At 50.1% G+C, this 21,208-nt stretch overlaps 1 protein-coding gene across 3 annotated transcripts in view; it reads right to left on the bottom strand.

Moving 5' to 3' along the window:
* LOC116463889 (AP-2 complex subunit alpha-2-like) overlaps positions 1-14,991 on the bottom strand; it is a 53,024-nt gene extending 38,033 nt beyond the window's left edge. For 2 of the 3 annotated variants that reach the window (XM_032147191.2, XM_032147192.2), the window contains exons 1-4: positions 14,843-14,989; positions 12,336-12,404; positions 2,457-2,599; positions 435-628 (exon numbers count right to left, since the gene is read on the bottom strand). In XM_032147191.2, coding sequence (XP_032003082.1) covers positions 435-628; positions 2,457-2,507 — 245 coding nt within the window. In that variant the 5' untranslated portion in view covers positions 2,508-2,599; positions 12,336-12,404; positions 14,843-14,989. Of the gene's footprint in view, positions 1-434; positions 629-2,456; positions 2,600-12,335; positions 12,405-14,842 lie in introns of all 3 variants that reach the window. The other variant, XM_032147193.2, reaches the window with a different exon arrangement.
* Positions 14,992-21,208: the final 6,217 nt, after the last annotated feature.

The raw sequence follows: 21,208 nt of genomic DNA, 5'->3' as shown, positions 1-21,208 counted from the left end.
AGGGTCTCGCTCTGTCGCCCAGGCTGGAGTGCAGTAGCATGAACAAGGCTCACTGCAGCCTTGACTTCCTGGGCTCAAGCAATCCTCCTGCCTCAGCCTACCGTAGCTGGGACGACAGGAGCACGCCACCACACCTGGCTAATTTTGTAAAACTGTTTGTAGAGATGGGATCTCCCTATGTTGCCCAGGCTGGTCTTGAACCCCTGGGCTCAGGCGATTCTCCCACCTTGGCCTCCTACAGTCCTGGGATTAGAGGCAGGAGCCACCACGCCCGGCCTAAACTTGTAATTCTGGATCCCACCTTAGGCTACATGTCATCTCCCATAAGATGGGGAGAGTAAAACATTTCCTAGGCTAAGCAGCTCCATATTTGATGTATTTGGCATGAAAGCAGCACATCTTCAACAGGAGCCCGGCACGAGCCCAGCACATACCCGGCTACGAGGACCTTAGGGATCTCCCCAGCGAAGGCCTCGGCCATCTCCCGGCTGCCCACGCTGGCGATGCAGTGCAGGGCCAGGCCCATGAAGGTGGGGTTGCGGCTGGCCAGGTCATTCTTGATGGCGTTGTTGATCAGGCGGATCAGCTCACTGTTCGAGTTCACCAACACAGAGATGAAAAGGTAGCCCTGCGTTCCAAAAGACAGGAGAAGAGAAAGCTCATGACAATCCAAGTCCGCCTGTGGCCCTGAGTCACCCAACAAGCAGTGACACACAGACGCGGAAGCAGCCCGGGCACCACCCACGCACCCAGGGCACTGCTGTGGGAGCTGCGCCTCTCAGGACTCAGCAAACGTCTGTCCCAGTGGAACCGAGGACGCCTCCGCTACGATGCTCTCATGGCGCAGCGTTCCTGTGGGGCACACCTGACTAGCGTGCCATGAGCCAGACGCCAACAGGAACCGGACCCCCCGGTCCCACTCACTTCACTGTGGGCCACGCGTCTGAGTGTTCTGGACGTCACACTATCCTCAACTTAAGATGGGAGGGAACCTTCACTGACAGGCTGATTTTAGCTACAATGATTTCCAGAAACCCAGCTGCCTATTCCCTCCCACTCTTTAATCTGCCTGTGTCACAGCCTCACGCCGCCCCCCGCCACCCCCACTGACCCAGGGCAAACCCCAGTCCTGTGTCACTGCCACTTCTTCCCAGCCATCCTCAAAGGTCACACCCTCCCCACCCAAAGGGAAACAGTGGTTTTCTCCAACCCAACCCATCACTGACCACCCAGGTTAAAGATGTGCTCAGCTTCCCACAGCTCCCAGGAAGATGCCACGAGGGAGCTCCCGCCCTTCCAAACACCACTGCCCTTTCAGCCCTGCACTTGCACGCCCAGGCCACTGCCAGGCACCACCTGCTCTGCTGGCCCTGCTCCTCCCACTCTCAGCCCCCAGCAGTTAACTTCCCCTCCCTCCAGCCTCAGCTCAACACACCCACCCCCACTCCCTCTCTCAAATCCTTTCAAATTCTGTGTCTGTGGAGCCATGTGACACCCATCTCCCCCAGGACAAGGGCAGGGCCCAAGTTCTGGTCCCTGTGCCTCTGTCCTCAAGGCTAATCCCCCATCCCCCACAACACTGCGTGGTGCACCACAGGCACTCCACAAATGCTTGTTGAATAAATACCAATACTTATCAAAACCCCTGAGACATCTAGAGTCTCTCTTAATTTCTCTAAGTTAAATTTTTTGACAAATGGAAGAAAATATTACTTTATACCACCAGGGAAAACACAGAAATAATGTGACAACAAGAGACTACACAGCTCAACTTGCAGAGCCCAAGAAGGCTTCAAAAGCAGAGTGACAGGACACTGTGCATCAGCCCAGCAAGGACTGGGGAGATGGTGGGGCGAGCACCCTCCACGGAGTGACAGGACACCATGCGTGGCTGGGGAGACGGTGGGCCGAGCATCCTCCGCACCAAGACCCAGCCACGTGCCTCCAACGCCTACTGCAGAAACAAAGCTGTCCAAGGGGCCACAGGACAGGTCTACTTGGGACAGTGTGTCAACAAGGCACTGTGGCAGGGAGACATCCTCCCCTCCTCTGGAGGCCAACCTCATGGGCACAGGGCACCAACCACATCAAACGCTGGGCCGCGTGCAGCACGCTCCAGACCAACCGGGAAGTCCTGAAACTCGCCGAAAGGGAGGTTGCGAAGAAAGGAGGGAAAGGCATGGCCACCTCATCAGGAGAACCGCATGCAAGGGGAGGAACCCTGTGAGGGCATCGGGGCTTCCTGAAGAACACAAAGATTGGGCGGGAAGGGAGCCCTCAGGGTGTTGGCAGCAGGTGCTAACATGGACTGGGCACGCGTCTCCATCTGCAGCAGACCCACGTGGCTCATGTCAGCTGTGGGTAGAGAAGGAAGCAGAGGCCCTACGCGGGCACGGGGACTCAGTCCTGCCAGGCACACGCCACCTTCCACCGCCTCCACCTGCAGCGATACTCACGATCTGCTTTTCCGTGTATCTGTTTGAACTCAGCAGGTTCACAGCCTCCATGTGTCCAAAGTCAATGTCATGACCAAGGAGAAAGATGAAGAGCAACTTGCAGACGTACTTTTTTTTACTATAGCCATCAAGAGCCTTGTCACCTACAGAAAAGGTGGGGAAGAGGTTTTATTCCAGGCGGGCAGAGGCAGGGGAGAGGGGAGAGCAGAGGGCAGTACAGCAGTACAGCAGGCAGCACGGACAAGCCTCCAAGAGAGGGGTGGCCGGGCCCAGGCAGGTGCAGTGCAGATGCTGCTGAGCATGAATAACCTTTCTAAACTCGTGGTACTCATGAGAATCCAAGTTTTTTATTTCCCTTTTAAAAACAGGCACCAGAACATCTGGCAACAAGAGTTCTACCCTCCCACAACAACCCTGGGCAGGTGCAGCCCAGCTGGCCCTCACAGGGCCTCACTCCAACCAGCCAAAATCCCACAGAGGGCCCCGCTGTGATGGAACTTGCAAACCCTGCCTTCAACCATCAAGCTTGTCTTTGAAATCAGTTTAATTTAGGCAGATGAACACAGTCTAAACTATCTGCCACTTCACAGCCATTCTAGGGCAAATCAGCTGGTCATGAAAACAAGGGCCACACGCGACGGCCCCTAGGGCTTCTGTTTCTCTGCCCTCATCGCAGTCTGTCTGAGCCCCTCACAAGGGATCACGGCAGGGCAGGTTCAAAACATGTAATTGGCAGAATATAAAATTCCAAAATATAAAACCAACCCTTAAAAAAAGGGCCATTCTGGGCCCGGCGCGGTGGCTCACGCCCGTAATCCCAGCACTTTGGGAGGCCGAGGCGGGCAGATCACCTGAGGTCAGGAGTTCGAGACCAGCCTCAACATGGAGAAACCTCGTCTCTAGTAAAAATACAAAATTAGCCGGGCATGGTGGCTCATGCCTGTAATCCCAGCTACTCGAGAGGCTGAGGCAGGAGAATTGCTTGAACCTGGGAGGCGGAGGTTGCGGTGAGCCGAGATCACGCCATTGCACTCCAGCCTGGGCAACAAAAGTGAAATCCTACCTCAGAAAAGAAAAAAAAAAAAAAAAAGGGCCGTTCTGCATTGCCAGGAGTTTCTATCCCACCTGAGAGGTGAGGGAGTGTCCCTCAGAGCCAGCCTCCAGCAGGCTGTGGAGGCGAGCAGGAAAGGCGGCCTTGTGCAGGCCAAGTCTCACAGAGACTCTGCTGCCACAGCGTGAAGGAACGCAGGCTGGGAAGACAGCTCAGCCACGCCAGCCGCTCTGGCCCCCTTCTTGTGAAGGGCTGGGGCGCTCACACCTCCATGGACAACCTCTCAGGCTGTGTAGAATACAGACCGGCCACATTTCCTGGGGAACGGTGCATCACCAGTCGGCCAGTCAGCTGGATGCTGCACTCTGAGGAGCTCATGAGAAACTCCCCTCCTTGTCAGCGGCAAAGTAACATAATTTAAAAGACCAGATGATATAAATAAAAGCAGACCCGACCTGGTTCCTCCCTCCCCCACCCATGAAGTTCATTCCTCCCTCCCCCAGCCCCGACCCAGTTATCTGCTTGCTGTGCCCAAGGGGTCCCAGCAGACACGTTCTCCGTGCCCTGTTTGTATAGAAGGGCACACACAGCTGAGCACGGGCTGCGCAGCAGAGATCCTCCACTGGGAAGACCCAGCACCGTGTCTCCTACCCAGCCCAGATTCCATCACCCGCTGGAAGCCGCCTTGGACAACCATAGCCAAAAATACTGCTTGACCTCCTCCTCCCTCTGGAGACTTCCCTGTTACTCAGAGCACCTCTCAAAGGAAAAAATAACTGACAGGGGAGAGGACCAACGGCCCAACTGGGCTGAGTTTTGTGGGACAGGGATGGAGACAGAGACAGGCTCTCTCCGAGAGGAGCCGACCAGCCTCTGCTCCTGCGGGACCCCAGACGAAGAGCTGCTCTAGAGCTCCCGGGTGCTGGGAAACTTAGGCCTACCTTTAGAAGCTGAGCCCACTGGACAGTGAGGGTGATGCAGGATCACCTCTGGGCCTCCCAGGGATGTCACAGAGCACTCCCCTGGGCACACCACCCCTGTTGCGTAAGCATCGTGAGGGGCAGCGGAAGTCGCCAGCGTGAGGAGAAAGCCACAGTGCTCAGTCCCGCTGCTCATGTGGCAGCATGTGGATTCCTGGCCTAACCCAGGGCCACAGGAAACAAGCAGCAATGCTCGCTCCACACCCTCACCCATCTCGGTGGGGCAGGTGGCAGGTGAGCCCGCCAGCTCCCCTGGCAGGTGCCACTGTGAAGTTTATCGCTCCTGAAAGGACCTAGACTGATACAGTCTTCAAAATGCTAGCTTCAGTACTGGGCTAGAATTACTTTTTTATTCTAGTAATTTCAAAATGTTGAGTTGAACTTTAATATTCTGAGCTATAAAAAGCGGAGGATAACAGTAATACCTGTCTCCTTGGTTTGTGCAGATCAGAGGAGAGAATGGCTGGGAAACCTCATCCTAAACCATAAAAGGATCACGATTAAGTTTGGGCTCCAGTCTGAAAGATGCAGCCACTTGCTTGTCTTGTGGTCACAGACATATTCCTTAACCTCTCTGAGCCCAGCTTTCTCAGCAGGTTATTATAAAAATGAAACAGGGCCGGGCACGGTGGCTCACGCCTGTAATCCCAGCACTTTGGGAGGCCAAGGCGGGAGGATCACGAGGTCAGGAGATCAAGACCATCCTGGCTAACACAGTGAAACCCTGTCTCTACTAAAAATACAAAAATAAGCCGGGCGTGGTGGTGGGCGCCTGTAGTCCCAGCTACTCGGGAAGCTGAGGAAGGAGAATGGCGTGAACCTGGGAGACAGAGGTTGCAGTGAGCCGAGATCACGCCACTGCACTCCAGCCTGGGTGACAGAGCGAGACTCCATCTCAAAAAAAATAAATAAAATAAAATAATAAAATGAAACAGCACAGCACACAAGGAGCATCACGCGTCTGAGGCAATGTAAGGTCACAACACAGGTTTATGAGCACCATCTTTCACCGACTCATCAGACGATAAAATGTGACAAAATGTCTACCTCAGAATGACTGAAACCTGCTTGTTTTTGTTTTGTTTTGTTTTGTTTTGTTTTTCCCAGACAGTCTTGCTCTGTTGCCCAGGCTGGAGTGCAGTGGTGCAATCTTGGCTCACTGCAACCTCCACCTCCCAGGTTCAAGCGATTCTCATGCCTCTCTGCCTCCCGAGTAGCTGGGATTACAGGCGCATGCCACCACACCCGGCTAATTTTTGTATTTTTAGTAGAGACGGGGTTTCACCATGTTGGCCAGGCTAGTCTCAAACTCCTGACCTCGTGATCTGCCCACCTCTGCCTCCTAAAGTGCTGGGATTACAGGCGTGAGCCACCACGCCCAGCCTGGTATTTTTTTATAACAAAATATCAAGTAGAATAAGATAAACTGGAGAGTGAGTCAGGAACCAGAGCCTCCAGGCTTTCTCTTGACCTGAAAGTTGGGAAGAGAGACAGTGCCCTGACTGGTCAGCAGCCATCTGGTCACCAGCCAGAGGCACTGCTGGCTCCACACTCTCCAACCCCCACAGCCTACATGAGGCTCACACCCTCGGGGGCAGGGTGGGACTCCTTCCACTTCCTCACCAACGCACACCGGCCCCAACAACAGTGTGTGGCACAAGGCAGTTGCTCAATCAATTTTTGCCTTTTACATCAATGAATTAATAATCAAGCAAACGGCAAAATGAAAAACAGGCTGCCCAAGTGAAAGAAAAAATAAAGTGTTTTGTCTGGAGACAAGGTCTCGCTCTGCCACCCAGGCTGGAGTGCAATGGCATGACCACGGCTCACTGCAGCCTCAACCTCCTAGGCTCAAGTGATCCTCCCACCTCAGCCTCCCAAGTAGCTGGGACCACAGGCATGTGCAACCACACATGGCTAATTTTTTGTACTTTTAGTAGAGATTTTTAGGGTTTCACCATGTTGCCCAGGCTGGTCTTGAACTCCTGAGCTTAAGTGATCTGCCTGCCTCGGCCTCCCAAAGTGCTAGGATTATAGGCATGAGCCACCGCGCCAGGCCTATTTAGCAAATTAATGTGTACAACCTGGGAAACTCCTGGAGCTGATCAATAATAAGAAATTACCAGCCAGGTGCAGTGGCTTATGCCTGTATTCCCACCATTTTTGGGAGGATTCACTTGAGGTGGGTGAGTTCACCTGAGCCCATGAATTCGTGATCAGCCTGGGAAACATAGCGAGACCCCATCTCTACAACAAGTTTTAAAATTTGCTGGGCGTGGTGGTGCACACCTGTAGTCCTAGCCACTCGGGAGGTGGAAGCAGGAGGATCACCGGAGCCCAGGAAGTCAAGGCTGCAGTGAGTTAGGATCATGCCACAGCACTCCAGCCTGGGCAACAGAACAAGACCCTGTCTCTTTAAAAAAGAAAGAAAGAAACCACCATGTCTCTGTAGAGTATGAGAACACAACAGCTGTTTTCTAAAGGCTTAAAGATGGAAGGCACACCCGTGAACATCCCAGTAGCTCCCCTGGGCTCCCGCAAGCATGGCAGGTGACATAAGCACTGATTTCTTGCCCATGCGTCTGCAGGTCAGCCGGGACCGCCATCAAGACACCGTCAGATCTGGACAGGCCTGCTGTGCATCGCTCTGCTCCAGGCCCATGCCACCCAAAGCACGTTCTTACCATAGCAGAGGTAGGAAGAGCCCAGAGGGGAGACTCCCTTAAAGCTGAGGTTGGGACTGACATGAACACCTCTGTCCACACACCTTAGGCCACACATCAGATGGTCACACCTAACAACCCTCACTAAAGGATAAAGATCACAGGGAAGCCATTTGGGCCTACAGTTTTCTTGATGGCAAACAAGTATGGATTCAACTCTCTGAAGTTCACTGCACAACTGAAGAAACTCCACAGACAGACATGACCACCAGACACAATGCACTGACGTGACCTACACATCTCCTGCTGTCCTGCCCATTCCATGCTTTCCATCTCCACGCTTCCATCTGGGATTATCTCCTTTGGAATTTCCCACTCGTTCCGTGCTTTCCGTCTCCACGCTTCCATCTGGGATTATTTCCTTTGGAATTTCCCACCCGTTCCGTGCTTTCCATCTCCACGCTTCCATCTGGGATTATTTCCACTGGAATTTCCCACTCGTTCCGAGCTTTCCATCTCCACCCTTCCATCTGGGATTATTTCCACCGGAATTTCCCGCCCGTTCCATGCTTTCCATCTCCACCCTTCCATCTGGGATTATTTCCACTGGAATTTCCTGCCCGTTCCGTGCTTTCCATCTCCACGTTTCCATCTGGGATTATCTCCACTGGAATTTCCCACTTGTTCCGTGCTTTCCATCTCCATGCTTCCATCTGGGATTATTTCCTTTCGAATTTCCCACTCGTTCCATGCTTTCCATCTCCACGCTTCCATCTGGGATTATTTCCTTTGGAATTTCCTGCCCGTTCCATGCTTTCCATGTCCACACTTCCATCTGGGATTATTTCCATTGGAATTTCCTTTAACACAGGCCTTCTGGTAGGAAATTCTTTCCATTTCTGTCTTCAGCAGGTATTTTTTAGGTTCATTCTTAAAAGGCATTTTTGTTGGATATCAATTCTTTCCCTGGTTGTAACTTTCCCAACATTTTGAGGTTGTGTAGAGCACCCCCATGTCAAGACACTCAGCGGCAAGTCTGGAAGAGGGCTGGCTCGCTGACAGTTCCCTCTGCCCTACGGGTAATCTCTCTGGGTGAGGCCTTCACTTCACAGTGGAAGTGGGTCTCCAGTCTTTGACTATCATCCCTCTAGACAAGGCTCCTCAGCCCTGGCACCAGACACCCTGGCCAAGGCCTCTGTTGTGGGGGCCACTCTATGCACTTCGGGTGTTTAACAGCCTCCCACCTCCACCCATGAGTGGACCCACACTCCTAGGGGCCAGGCGCAGTGGCTCATGCCTATAATCCCAGCACTTTGGGAGGTCAAGGCAGACCGATCACTTGAGCCCATAAGTTTGAAACCAGCCTAGATAACATGGCAAGACCCCATCTCTACAAAACTTTTTTTAAATGTTAGCCGGGCGTGGTGGTGCGTGCCTGTGGTCCCAGTTACTTGGAAGGCTGAGGTGGAAGGATGGCTTGAGCCCCGGGGGTTGAGGCTGCAGTGAGCTGTGATTGCACTGGGCAGCCTGGTCAACAGAGCAAGATCTTGTCTCAGTAAATCAATAGATCAATCAATCGATCAATTGTTTTCAGCAGAAGGGTTGGTCTAAATCAGCAGTGCTCACACAGCAGCCTCATGCCACATGCAGTCAGTGAGCAAGTGAAACAGCCAGTCCAAAGTTAGACTCACTCTTAAGTGTGACACACACACACTAGACTTCAATGACCTGGTATAAAATAACTCAGTATCGGGAGGGGGGAGGGACAGCATTAGGAGATATACCTAATGCTAAATGACGAGTTAATGGGTGCAGCAAACCAACATGGCACATGGATACATATGTAACAAACCTGCACATTGTGCACATGTACCCTAAAACCTAAAGTATAATAATAAAATAAAATAAAAATAAAAATAAATAAAATAAAAAAGAAACACTTCAGAAGTATCTTACAATAAAAAATAAATAAATAACTCAGTATCTTGGTTTTTGTAGTTGTTTTTTTTTTTTTTCTGAGACAGAGTCTCACTCTGTTGCCCAGGCTGGAGTGTACCGGCACGATCTCGGCTCACTGCAACCTCTACCTCCTAGGTTCAAGCGATTCTCCTGCCTCAGCCTCCTGAGTAGCTGGGATTACAGGCGCCCGCCACCATGCCCAGCTAATTCTTATATTTTTAATAGATACGGGGTTTCGCCATGTTGGTCAGGCTGGTCTCAAACTCCTGACCTCAAGTGATCCAGCCACCTCGGCCTCCCCAAGGGGCTGGGATTACAGGCGTGAGCCACTGTCCTGGCCAGTTTTTTTTTTTTCAATTGATTACAACGAAATTTTAGATATACTGAACTAAATAAAATATATTATTAATTTCATTTGCTCCTTTTTACTTTTTTACAATGAGGCTGCCAGAACATTTAGACCTATGAGTGTGACTGATACTCTATTTCTAAATTGGACAGCACAGCTCTAAGTCATCTCATCTACCCACAGCTGGCAGGGCAGGCCTCAGGCAGCACATTTCTTACGGACAAGGAGTAGATTTTCTTCTGTGTCTGCTGCCGCCACCCAGGGTACGTGCGCGCTCAACAAAAGCCAACAGATCACTGTGTAGGAAGGGCCACCTTCCCTATCTAGGACAGCCAGACAGGCATGAAGTCTCCTTTAGTCCCAAAACATTTATACAGAGTTTATTAAAAAAAAATTTTTTTTTTGAGATGGAGTCCTGCTGTTTCTCCCAGGCTGGAGTGCAATGGCGAGATCTCGGCTCACTGCAACCTCCACCTTCCCAGTTCAAGCGATTCTCCTGCCTCAGCCTCCCAAGTAGCTGGGACTATAGGCATGCGCCACCACATCCAGCTAATTTTTCTATTTTTAGTAAAGATGGGGTTTCACCATGTTGGCCAGGCTGGTCTCGAACTCCCGACCTCAAGCGATCCGCCCACCTCGGCCTCCCAAAGTGCTGGGATTATAGGCGTGAGCCACCATGCCTGGCCCCCACTTTTTTTTTTTTTGAGATGGAGTTTTGCTCGTCACCCAGGCTGGAGTACAATGGCACGATCTCAGCTCACTGCAACCTCCACCTCCCACATTAGAGCAATTCTCCTGCCTCAGCATCCCGAGTAGCTGGGTTTACAGGCATGTGCCACCATGCCCAGCTAATTCTTATATTTTTAATAGATACGGGGTTTCGCCATGTTGGTCAGGCTGGTTTCAAACTCCTGACCTCAAGTGATCCACTCGCCTCAGCCTCCCAAAGTGCTGGGATTATAGGCGTGAGCCACCACACCTGGCCAGAGTTTGTAAATTTAACAGCCTAACAAAGTCTTTAAAGTTACACCTCAACAAATTAGATTATTATTCTGAAACCTATAAAAATCTTCCATTCAAATTTAATCTTTACCATTCTGAAGGCCACGAACTCTTTTCACAATAACAAAATGGATTCACACTGGCTGGGTGCTGGTTTCTTTTCAAGCAATTTCTATGTATTTCCTCATTTCCTCACAATGAGCACAGCAGACGCAGATCCCGTTCAGTGAAGGCCCAGTGACGCCAAGAGTAAGGCTGGCTTTGTCAGGGTCAGGCTCCCCCAGGTTGAGAGCCACGGCTGAGCAAGAGGGTGCCAGGGCGCAGCCCTTCCAACCCAGTGCCACCGCGTCCGGCCAGCAATCTGGGCCCCCGAGCTCCCTGATGGGCAGGTGGTGGCGACTGTGTCAGACCCACATCTCCATCTGCTTCTGCCCTTTACTTTTCACTAGTGTCACTCTGAATAACCCTTCTGTACACAGCCCATTTCAGAGTTCACATCCTGGAGAACCCAACTTGAGATCACTGGTTTCCCCATTCTACAGTTGAGAACAAAGGTGCACACCGGGCGCGGTGGCTCATGCCTATAATCCCAGCACTCTGGGAGGCCAAAGCAGGCGGATCACCTGAGGTCGGGAGTCTGAGACCAGCCTGACCAACATGGGAGAAACCTCGTCTCTACTAAAAATACAAAAACCAGCCGTGCAGGGTACAGTGGCTCACGCCTGTAATCCCAGCGCTTTGGGAGGCAGAGGCAGGTGGATCACTTGAGGTCAGGGGTTCAAGACCAGCCTGACCAACATGGAGAAACCCCGTCTCTACTAAAAATACAAAAATCATCCAGGCCAGGCACAGTGGCTCACGCCTGTAATCCCAGCACTTTGGGAGGCCGAGGCAGGCAGATCACTTGAGGCCGGGAGTTTGAGACCAGCCTGGCCAACATGGAGAAATCTCGTCTCTACTAAATAAAATTACAGGCATGTGGTGGCACACACCTGTAATCCCAGCTACTCAGGAAGCTGAGGCAGCAGAACCGCTTGAACCTGGAAGGCAGAGGTTGCGGTGAGCCAAGATCGTGCCACTGCACTCCACATTGGGCAACAGAGCAAGACTCCATCTCAAAAAAAAAAAAAAAAAACAGAAAAAGAAACTACTAGATATCCATTCTCAAGCCCTCAAAAGCACCCATCCCATGAAACTCCAGGAGTCCCCAAGCTGTGCTCTGCCTGTCCCTCCAGTTCCACAGGGCTCAGGCTCAGCCCTCTCCCTGACTCATTGTGCCTGGGCAATTTCAGCTACACTGTGGCTAAGGTATGCTCAGGGAGGTGAGCCAGGTCGCAAATCTGTAAACATTAACTAAAAAATTAAGGCTTGAAGGATTAACTGGGGTTTCAAAAATGTCCTAAGGGCTGAAAACTAAATCTGTACTTCACAATTCTTCAAAGTAAGGATGTTCAGGGAAGGCACTCAGCCCACACACTGGCTAAGAGAGAGGCAGTCCACCAAGAGCGGGTCAGGTCCTTGTTGACCGTCAGCAGGAGGCGTTCGGTGACGCCTTGCACAGAGCACTTCCCGAACTTGGTGTTTGTCCTCTGAACCCCCAGCACACCGGCCTGGTGGCTAATGCTGTGACATGCAGCCACGCACTGGACCAGTGCTGTTCCAGCTCCAGGAAAAGATCAGACACCAGGAGGGGCCGCCCCACCTAACCAGCTCCACACATGCCATTTCCTAATTCTGACAGAGCCCTGATAGAAACTGTACAAACTGAGAACTTCAGTTTAGTGTGGGAGAAAAGAAGACAGTATTAAAAGATTGGGTTCTTACTACAGAAAATTTACAACAGGACATTTCATGGAAAAGGTTAAACATACTTACCTTTAAATTTTGATCTGATATTTGCCAGTTCCTTGTTTATCCTTTTTATTTCTGCTTCTTTACTTTTACCTAAGAACAAAAAGGCATTTTTATTTTAATTGATTTCTAAAGAAACACCATTTCTCTGATAAGACTGACACTCAGAACTCACGAATGGGATGAGGCCCCGTTTCAAGGCAGAAGAAAAGCCGAAGCAGACACCTGCCTCCAACCCAGAGCCGGCAAGAAGGGGCTGCAGCAGGGCCGGGGCCAGGACTGAGCCTAGGGGAAGGGGAGTGCCTGGGTCAGGACAGCAAAGGAGCAAGTCCTGAACCGCCCAGGCCAGCCGCTGCGCACCCCTCCGCAGCACCATTTCTAACTCTACCTCTTTACCAAGCTCAGAACTCAAATACCTGCTGGATGTCTGCCATGATAAATCATCATCCGCTAATAACACAGAGGTTCACTCCTAAAATCAACTTCCACTGCCAAAAGCACACAGTTTCACTACTATAGGCTTCCAGTTTTCTTTTATAAATTCACCTCCACAGCTTCTTCCTCGATCAACTGCAGTCACAAAACAGATGCAGCCTCTCCAACACGCCTCCTCCAAGACTCAGCTCAGATGTGCCCGTTGAAATCAGCCTGCCTCCCCTGCCGTATGGACTGAATTTTTCTGTCCCCCCAAAATTCGCATGTTGAAGCCCTAACCCCAATGTCATGGTATCTGAAGATGGAACCTTTGGAAGGTGACTGGGTTTAGATGGGGTCATGAGGTGGGCCCTCATGATGGGATTAGCACTCCTACAAGAGAAGTCCTCAGCAAATACGGTTAGGTACTAATATCATTAATAATATTAGGAGTGCTGCCACCAACAGGCCCAAAGGCTAGCTTCTGTCCAAAGCAGAAAAGACTGATCTATTCAGTCTATCCGTTGATAGCCATTACGACCTATCTGTTGTAAAATCTAGTCATTTAAAATAGTCTTTCTTTTTGGCTTTTCCATCCCCAGTGGCAATCAAAATATCTGAATTGACACATTTCAATTTCATATCTCTTATTTCAAAGCAATGCCCAGGATTTGTAATTATTCATAGTCATAAAATGATGGAATGTCAGGGCTACAGGTCCCTTAGTCTGCTCTGGCTGCCATGACAAAACACCCCAGACTGGGTGGCTGAAACAGTTTATCTTCTCACAGTCCTGGAGGCTGGAAGTCTGTGATCAACACGCCAGCAGGGTGGTTTCTGGTGAGGGCTCTCTTCCTGGCTTGCAGACAGCCACCTTCTATGTGCTGACGTGGCCTTTCTTTCATGCATGCTTATGAAGCGAGCACACTCTCTCTTCCTCTTACAAGGCCGCCAATCCTACAGGATTAGGACCCCACCTCTATGACTTCATTTAACCTTAACTGCCTCCTGAAAGCCCTATCTCCAAATCCAGTCACACTGGGGTTGGGGCTTCAGCATATGAACTGGAGTGGAGCCAAGGAGGCAACTCGGTCCACAGCTAGAGGGAACCTTCAAGACAGACTGATGCATTTGTTCCATAAATATCCACTGAGCACCTACAACTGTCCACACATTGTGCTGGGCACCAAGGCACAAGGATGAGCAAAAACAGACATGGTCTCTGTTACCCTCATGGAAGACACAGTCTGGCAGAAGACCGTTACTGATCAAGCAGTCGCACACCTATTTAATCACCATGTGCTGTGTAAGGAAAGCAGATGAAGCTAAGAGGGATTACGATACAGGGAGTAGGTCTGCGCTGCAGGGCAAACAGTTGTTTGTAGGCACACAAGGGTTTCCTACAAAATCTGACAAGTCCACTTGCATAACATCCAATTGTGATATTACACATACATACTGGTTTTCATCCACAGTTCCTGGCTCATAACTCTCATAGCTCTTGTTATTTTTTCCCCAAGGCAGACCATAAGACTAACAAGGGACTCTAACCACCCCCCGCCTTTCTGTCTTGGAGGTGGCCATAAATTCTCTGACCTACCTTGTCTGACTGTGGGTCACAAGACCCCCATTTCAGAAGGGGCCCTGCCCCACACCCCGGGGGAAGGAATGCCACACAGAGAGGCCGGGAAGAATCTGCACAGACAGGCCCTGCTGGGTTTAGATCACACCCTTTTGGTCCAGTCCTATTTGTACACGGCTGTCAATCATGCCTATCCAGTGAAGTCTGCACAAAAGGCCCAGGAGGACACGGTTTGGGGAATGTCTGGATAACTGAACACACGGGGATCCCTGGAGGGACATGGAGCGGCCATGCCCCAGTACCATGCCCTACGCATCACGTCACCTGCACCCTTTGTACTAGCCTTTATGATCAAATAAATGTGTTTCCCTGAGTTCTGTGAGCCTCTCTAGCAAACTAATTGAATCCAAAGAGGGGGTCGTGAGATGTCCATTCACAGTCTGTCATGCAGGAGCACAGGTCACAACCTGAGGCTCGAGGCTAACATAAGAAGTAGGGGGTAGCCCTGGGACTGCCCTGCGGGATCTGACACTACCTCCAGGTAGACGGTGTCAGAATCGAGCTGGAGGACACCCCGCTGGTGCCTGCTGCAGAACTGATAGCTTGTTTGCCGATGGGAAGAAACCCCCACATATTCTGGGGTCACAGAAGTCTTCTGTGTTGTAGTGGGACAGCAGAGGAATACTAGCTTCAAGTCTTTACAGCTCACACCCATGAAATGTGGGAATTCTCCATTGTACAAAAGAGAGAAAATGCACATTAGACGTGTGACAGTCAAACTTTCAGTACACGCTAAATCTACTGCTAAATGGCCCTCGCTCAACAAACACTTGCATGCATGTCACAAGCCCGGCATGGGAGAGAGATGAGACCATGTGTAGTTTAACTCTACCTGGACCAGCCGTGAAAACTGAGGCTTAAAGAGTACAAGTGATATTAATAGGGATACACGTTTAACAAGTACTGTCAAAATACAATTATTCATCACACAGGGTAAGGTGAGTTGTGTGCAAAAACAAGTTTGTGTACATTTAAGTCACTTTTTATTCTTATTTTTTTATTTTTTAAAAATTAAAAATATGGCCAGGCATGGTGGTGCCTCATCAGAGGCAGGTAGATCGCCTGAGTTCAGGAGTTTGAGACCAGCCTGGCCAACGAGGCAAAACCCCGTCTCTACTAAAAATACAAAAATTAGCCAGGCGTGGTGGCATGCCTGTAATCCCAGCTACTTGGGAGGCTGAGACAGTAGAATCACTTGAACCCAGGAGGCGAAGGCTGCAGTGAACCAAGGTGACAGAGCAAGATCCCGTCCCCGAAAAGAAAAAAAAAAATAAGGCCAGGCGCGGTGGCTCACGCCTATAATCCCAGCACTTTGAGAGGCCGAGGCAGGCGGATCACAAGGTCAGGAGATCAAGACCATCCTGGTTAACATGGTGAAACCCTGTCTCTACTAAAAATACAAAAAATTAGCCGGGCGCAGTGGCGGGCACCTGTAGTCCCAGCTACTGGGGAGGCTGGGGCAGGAGAATGGCGTGAACCCGGGAGGCGGAGCTTGCAGTGAGCCGAGATCGCGCCACTGCACTCTAGCCTGGGCGACAGAGAGAGACTCCGTCTCAAAAAAAAGAAAAAGAAAAAAGAAAAAATAGAGACAAGTTCTCACTATGGTATTTGGGCTGGTCTCCATCTCCTAAGCTCAAGCAATCCTCTCACCTCGGCCTCCTAAAATGCTGGGATTACAGGTGTGAGCCACTGCACCCTGGCCCTAAGTCACTTTTTAAAGCAATAATAAAGCTGACTATTTAAAAAACCTTCTCAACTGAGTCTTTGGTTTAAGGATCTCCAGCTGAAGTAAAAGGCCTCTGCAGCAAACCATCCACATCAGAACACGACACAAGCGGCCCCGCCAGGCCTGGTGCGCACAGATCAGAGGACAAAGAGCTCACCCCTGCCCTACGCAGTCACAGGGCCTAACTCCACCACTGCTGCTTCCAAAACTGATCTTGCCTCCCCCACAGGACAAACTCCCTCCTCCAGAACATCTTTTGTCTTTTACTACACATTGGCTAATAAATAAGGTTGAATGTTTCCTGAACTGAACAAACAGTCCTTTGAGCCAGTCCTACCCTAGAAAACTCCAGATGGACAGGTGGTCAGAACAGGAAAATCAAGTGCCTATGTGGAGGCTCCCCAACCCAAGCACTGTCCCAGGTGCTGGGAACACAACAGCTTCTGCCCTCAGGGGACCTTTAACAAGACACAGACACACCCAAACCTCCTGTCCCAGTCAGTCTCTCTTCCCAGCTCTGAAAGCTGCTCACAGCAGTGACCCCTGGGCAGGCTGCCCAGCGTCTCAGCATCCCCACTCCTCTCTGTATGATGGCTGACCAGCGGACGGCTCCACAAGAAAGCAGGGCAGCAGGTATAGGAGGATGCTGGCAGCCTGATGCCCCCCAGGATGGCAGGTTTTTTGGACTTGGCTGAAAGAGTCACGAAAACAGTGTCTTGGGAGCTTCTGCCACACAAAGCCTGCAGGCAGCTTCACACGGCTGGGACTGCGCATGGGTAAGGCACTCTGCACTGGGTGCGGTGTGCCAGTGTGTGTGTGCCTACGTGTGCACGCTACTGTGTGTGTACGTGTGTGTGCGCCACTCACTGTGTGTGTACATGTGTGCTTCTCACAAAGGTGTACACAGATCTGTGCTATTAAGTCTGCAACAGGGGACCTTGCACTCTCTCCCTGGCTTGTGCCCTCTACTTTACCCACCCAAACACCAGGGAAAGAAACCACTCTGAGGGGGAACTTATGTTGTCCAGAATCAACAGAGCTCAGATCTAAAGCAGAAATAATGAAAACCTAGGAGCAGGAGAAAGAGGAAATACTACTACATGAGCTAAATCAACTTTCCTGCGGAATCTACAGATTTTATGTAAGGCTGTGAAACCACAAACTAAAACGAACAGCACATAATGTAGAGTTACAGAGGTAACCACCAGGAGAAACAGGCAGTTAACCCCCCTCCTCTGGGGGATAGAAACAGAGACAAGTTCCACCTTCCTATCCGCAGCTTGCTTTCAATTGCCCAATTTTCAACACACACACACACACACACACAAATACACACACGTACACACCAAATACACACATGCACATATTTACAAACACACATGAATACACATTTATACAAACACAAATACACATATATACAAATACACGTACAAACACACACAAACCAAATACACACAAATACACAAATGTACACGCCACACACAAATATACATATACACACATTTACAAACACACATAAATACAAATACAGATACACAAAAATACACACATACACAAACACAAATACAACATATATACACAAATATAAACACAAATACAACATATATACACATATACATACATACACATAAACACAAATACACATATACACACACAAATACACACATGTACACACACACGCATAAATACAAATATACACATACACACATACACACACACTTTAAAATGAGGGCAGGCCAGCCCGAGGAGGGGGAGAAGCATGGAGGGTGGTGACAAGAGTGAACTTTGGGGCCAGCACATGAGGTGGGAATCCAAGCGAGGTGGGAATCCGAGCGCAGCCTCTGACTCATTCTGTTGTGCCTCTGAGCTCCAGCTCCCTCAAAAGGAAAGCCACCAAGGGCCACACAACCTCACAGCATCATGTCTGTGCAAGAGAAGGTAGAGAGGCCAGGCGCGGTGGCTCACGCCTGCACTTTGGGAGGCTGAGGTGGGCGGATCACCTGAGGTCGGGAGTTCAAAACCAGCCTGGCCAGCATGGTGAAACTCTGTCTCTACTAAAAATACAAAAATCAGCCAGGTATGGTGGCAGGCGCCTGCAATCCCAGCTACTCAGGAAGCTGAGGCAGGAGAATCGCTTGAACCCAGGAGGCGGAGGTTGCAGTGAGCCAAGATCGCACCATTGCATTCCAGCCTGGGCAACAGAGCGAGACTCCGTCTCAAAAAAAAAAAAAAAAAAGAGATAGAGAAGGTAGAGAGAAGAGTAGTGTCACGTCTCAGCCAGACCTGAGGACAGGAGAGCCCCAGCAGCCCCAGTATCCACAGAGGGCTAAGCATGATGCAAGAACCAGGGATGGAGTGACCTGACACAGTGTCCCTACTGAGCACAGACAACGCAAAAGTAGGGAAAACGGGAGGTGCAGGGACAGCAGGCAGATGGAGCCAGGAAGGAGCCAGGGACTTCCAACTGCAGCTGCCAGGCAGGCCACTGTGTGAAGACAATGGAGGGGGGGCTCTTATGGTAGAAAAGCCACCCAGACCATGCCTCCTCTGACAGTTCAGGAAGACTAATTTCACATAAAAATACGCCATCAGGCTAGGCGCAGTGGTTCACGCCTATAATCCCAGCACTTTGGGAGACTGAGGCGGGTGGATCACTTGAAGTCAGGAGTTTGAGACCAGCCTGGGCAACATGGTGAAATCCCGTCTCTAGTAAAAACACAAAAATTAGCTGGGCATGGTGGCGTGAGCCTGTAATCCCAGCTACTGGGGAAGCTGAAGTGGAAGAATTCCCTGAACCCGAGAGGCAGAGGTTGCAGTGAGCCAAGATCACACCACTGCACTCCAGCCTGGGCAACTGGGTGACAGAGAGAGAGCCTGTCTCAAAAACAAGAAAGACAATCCAGCACGACCATGGCTGAGATGACAGATGATGACCTGTAGGCAAGACTGACACATTCAAGTCAACCACCACGTCCTAAGTTTACCAAAAACGCTCTAGTAGAAGCTGCATGATCAACGTAGCACCCCTGCAGTTGCGATGGACACAGGTTAACAATCTGAGCACTCCAGTGCCTGTCAGGGGCTCTCCTGTAAAGGAGCAGAGCATGCTCCTGGCCAGGCGCCAATTCGTGCCACTGACACTGCACTGATCTCCATAAGGCAGAGGGCCTCACAGGAGGACTTCAACCACCCCACCTTGCCAGGAACAGATCTAGCAAAAAATCTTATCTTTTTAGATAAATTAGCTTGAGGAGAAGGGGGGAGGAGCTGAATTCTAAAAGGGTAAAGCATGAGCAAGAGTAACCGACCCACAGCAACAAGCCCAGCCCCACACACAGTCTGATCTTTGTTAAAGAGACACTGGCCATAGCCATCCTGCACTGTTCCTGTCTGAACTGCAGCCAGCCCATCAGCACTAAGGGTACTGTACTTACATCAGGGAATTCTCACAGTGAACTCAGGAGCTCTGGTGGCTAATGAGTAACCTGGACACGCCATAGCTACCGGCAAAAGCAAGTTACAATTTGCACTCCATGAAGTAGCAAAGAAAATACTCTATAGGGGCAGGCTTGGATAAAAGCTCTTGAATTCTTACAATTATTGTCCCTGGTCATTCTTCAGGAACAGCATGCTGGTTAATGATTTCTTGTTTACAGGCTGAACTAATCAACAGAGAGGATTAGTATTCTGGGAACAGCCCAAGTTCCCAACAAATAGTAAAGGAGCCCATGACAGATGATCATAAAATACCAAACTACCAAAATCTTCTGTCCTTGCAATGTGCAACAAAACTTGGTCTACAGAGTTTTAGTCTGTATATAAAGTGATTTCAGACTGGGCACAGTGGCTCACACCTATAATCCCAGCACCTTGGGAGGCCGAAGTGGGAGAGCTGTTTGAGCCCAGGAGCTCGAGACCAGCCTAAGCAACAGAGGGAGACCCGGTCTCTATAAATAAGTTTTAAAAAATTAGACAGGTGTGGTGGTGCATGCCTGTGGTCCCAGCTACCAGGGAGGCTGAGGTGGGGGGATCACCTGAGCCCAGGAAGTCAACACTCCAGTGAACCAGGATAGCATCACTGTACTCCAGCCTAGGCAACAAGGTGAGACTCTGTCTCAAAGAAATAAAGTGATTCCGCCGAGTAACCCAAAAGCCCAAAACTGACCAAGCCCAAGAATTTTTGAAGGAAGCTATAATTGCTAAAATTACTATTAAGGTGGTTAGCACAGCAGTCAGCCAAGCAAACTCTGAAATCAGGCCTGGACTGGAATGTCACTCCATGTTTTACTAGCTACGTGACTCTGGGCTATTAACTTAACCGCAATCTGCCTCGGTTTCTCTTCTTCAAATGGGTGTGCCATCAATGAAAGAGCTGTGAGGAGAAGTGTGAAATAAGGAGCAAAGCACTGGTCCAGCCACGAGAAGCTACTGTACCCATCACCAAGGATAACCTCACATGTTCTCTCTTTTTTTTTTTTTTTTTTTTTTTTTTGAGACTGAGTCTCACCCTGTTGCCCAGGCTGGAGTGCAGTGGTGTGATCTCGGCTCACTGCAACCTCCACCTCCCGGGTTCAAGCAATTCTCCTGCCTCAGCCTCCCAAGTAGCTGGAATTAGAGGCGCCTACCACTACACCCAGCTAATTTTTGTATTTTTAGTAGAGGTGGGGTTTCACCATATTGGTCAGGCTGGTCTCAAACTCCTGACCTCAGGTGATCCCACCCACCTCGGCCTCCCAAAGTGCTGAAATTACAGCTGGGAGTGCCTGGCCTCATCTTTTTTATTACAGCCATCTGGGTAAGTGTGATGCAGTATCTCACTGTGATTTTGATATGCATTTTTCTGATAGCTTTTCTATGCTTATTGAACATTCGTAAATCTATTTGGAAGAAATGTATATTTTAATACTTCATCAATTTTTTTTTTTTTTTTGAGATGCAGTCTCACTCTGTCGCCCAGGGTGGAGTACAGTGACATGACCTCGGCTCACTGCAACATCCACTTCCCAGGTTCAAGTGATCCTTTTGCCTCAGCCTCCCAAGAAGCTGGGATTACAGGTGCACACCGCCACAGCCAGTTAATTTTTTTTTTTTTTTTTTTTTTTTTTTTTTTTTTTT

This window comes from Hylobates moloch, unplaced genomic scaffold (genome assembly GCF_009828535.3).
Source record: "Hylobates moloch isolate HMO894 unplaced genomic scaffold, HMol_V3 SCAFFOLD_76, whole genome shotgun sequence".
Classification (NCBI taxonomy): domain Eukaryota; kingdom Metazoa; phylum Chordata; class Mammalia; order Primates; family Hylobatidae; genus Hylobates; species Hylobates moloch.
This window is presented reverse-complemented; position numbering and strand designations above follow the sequence as displayed.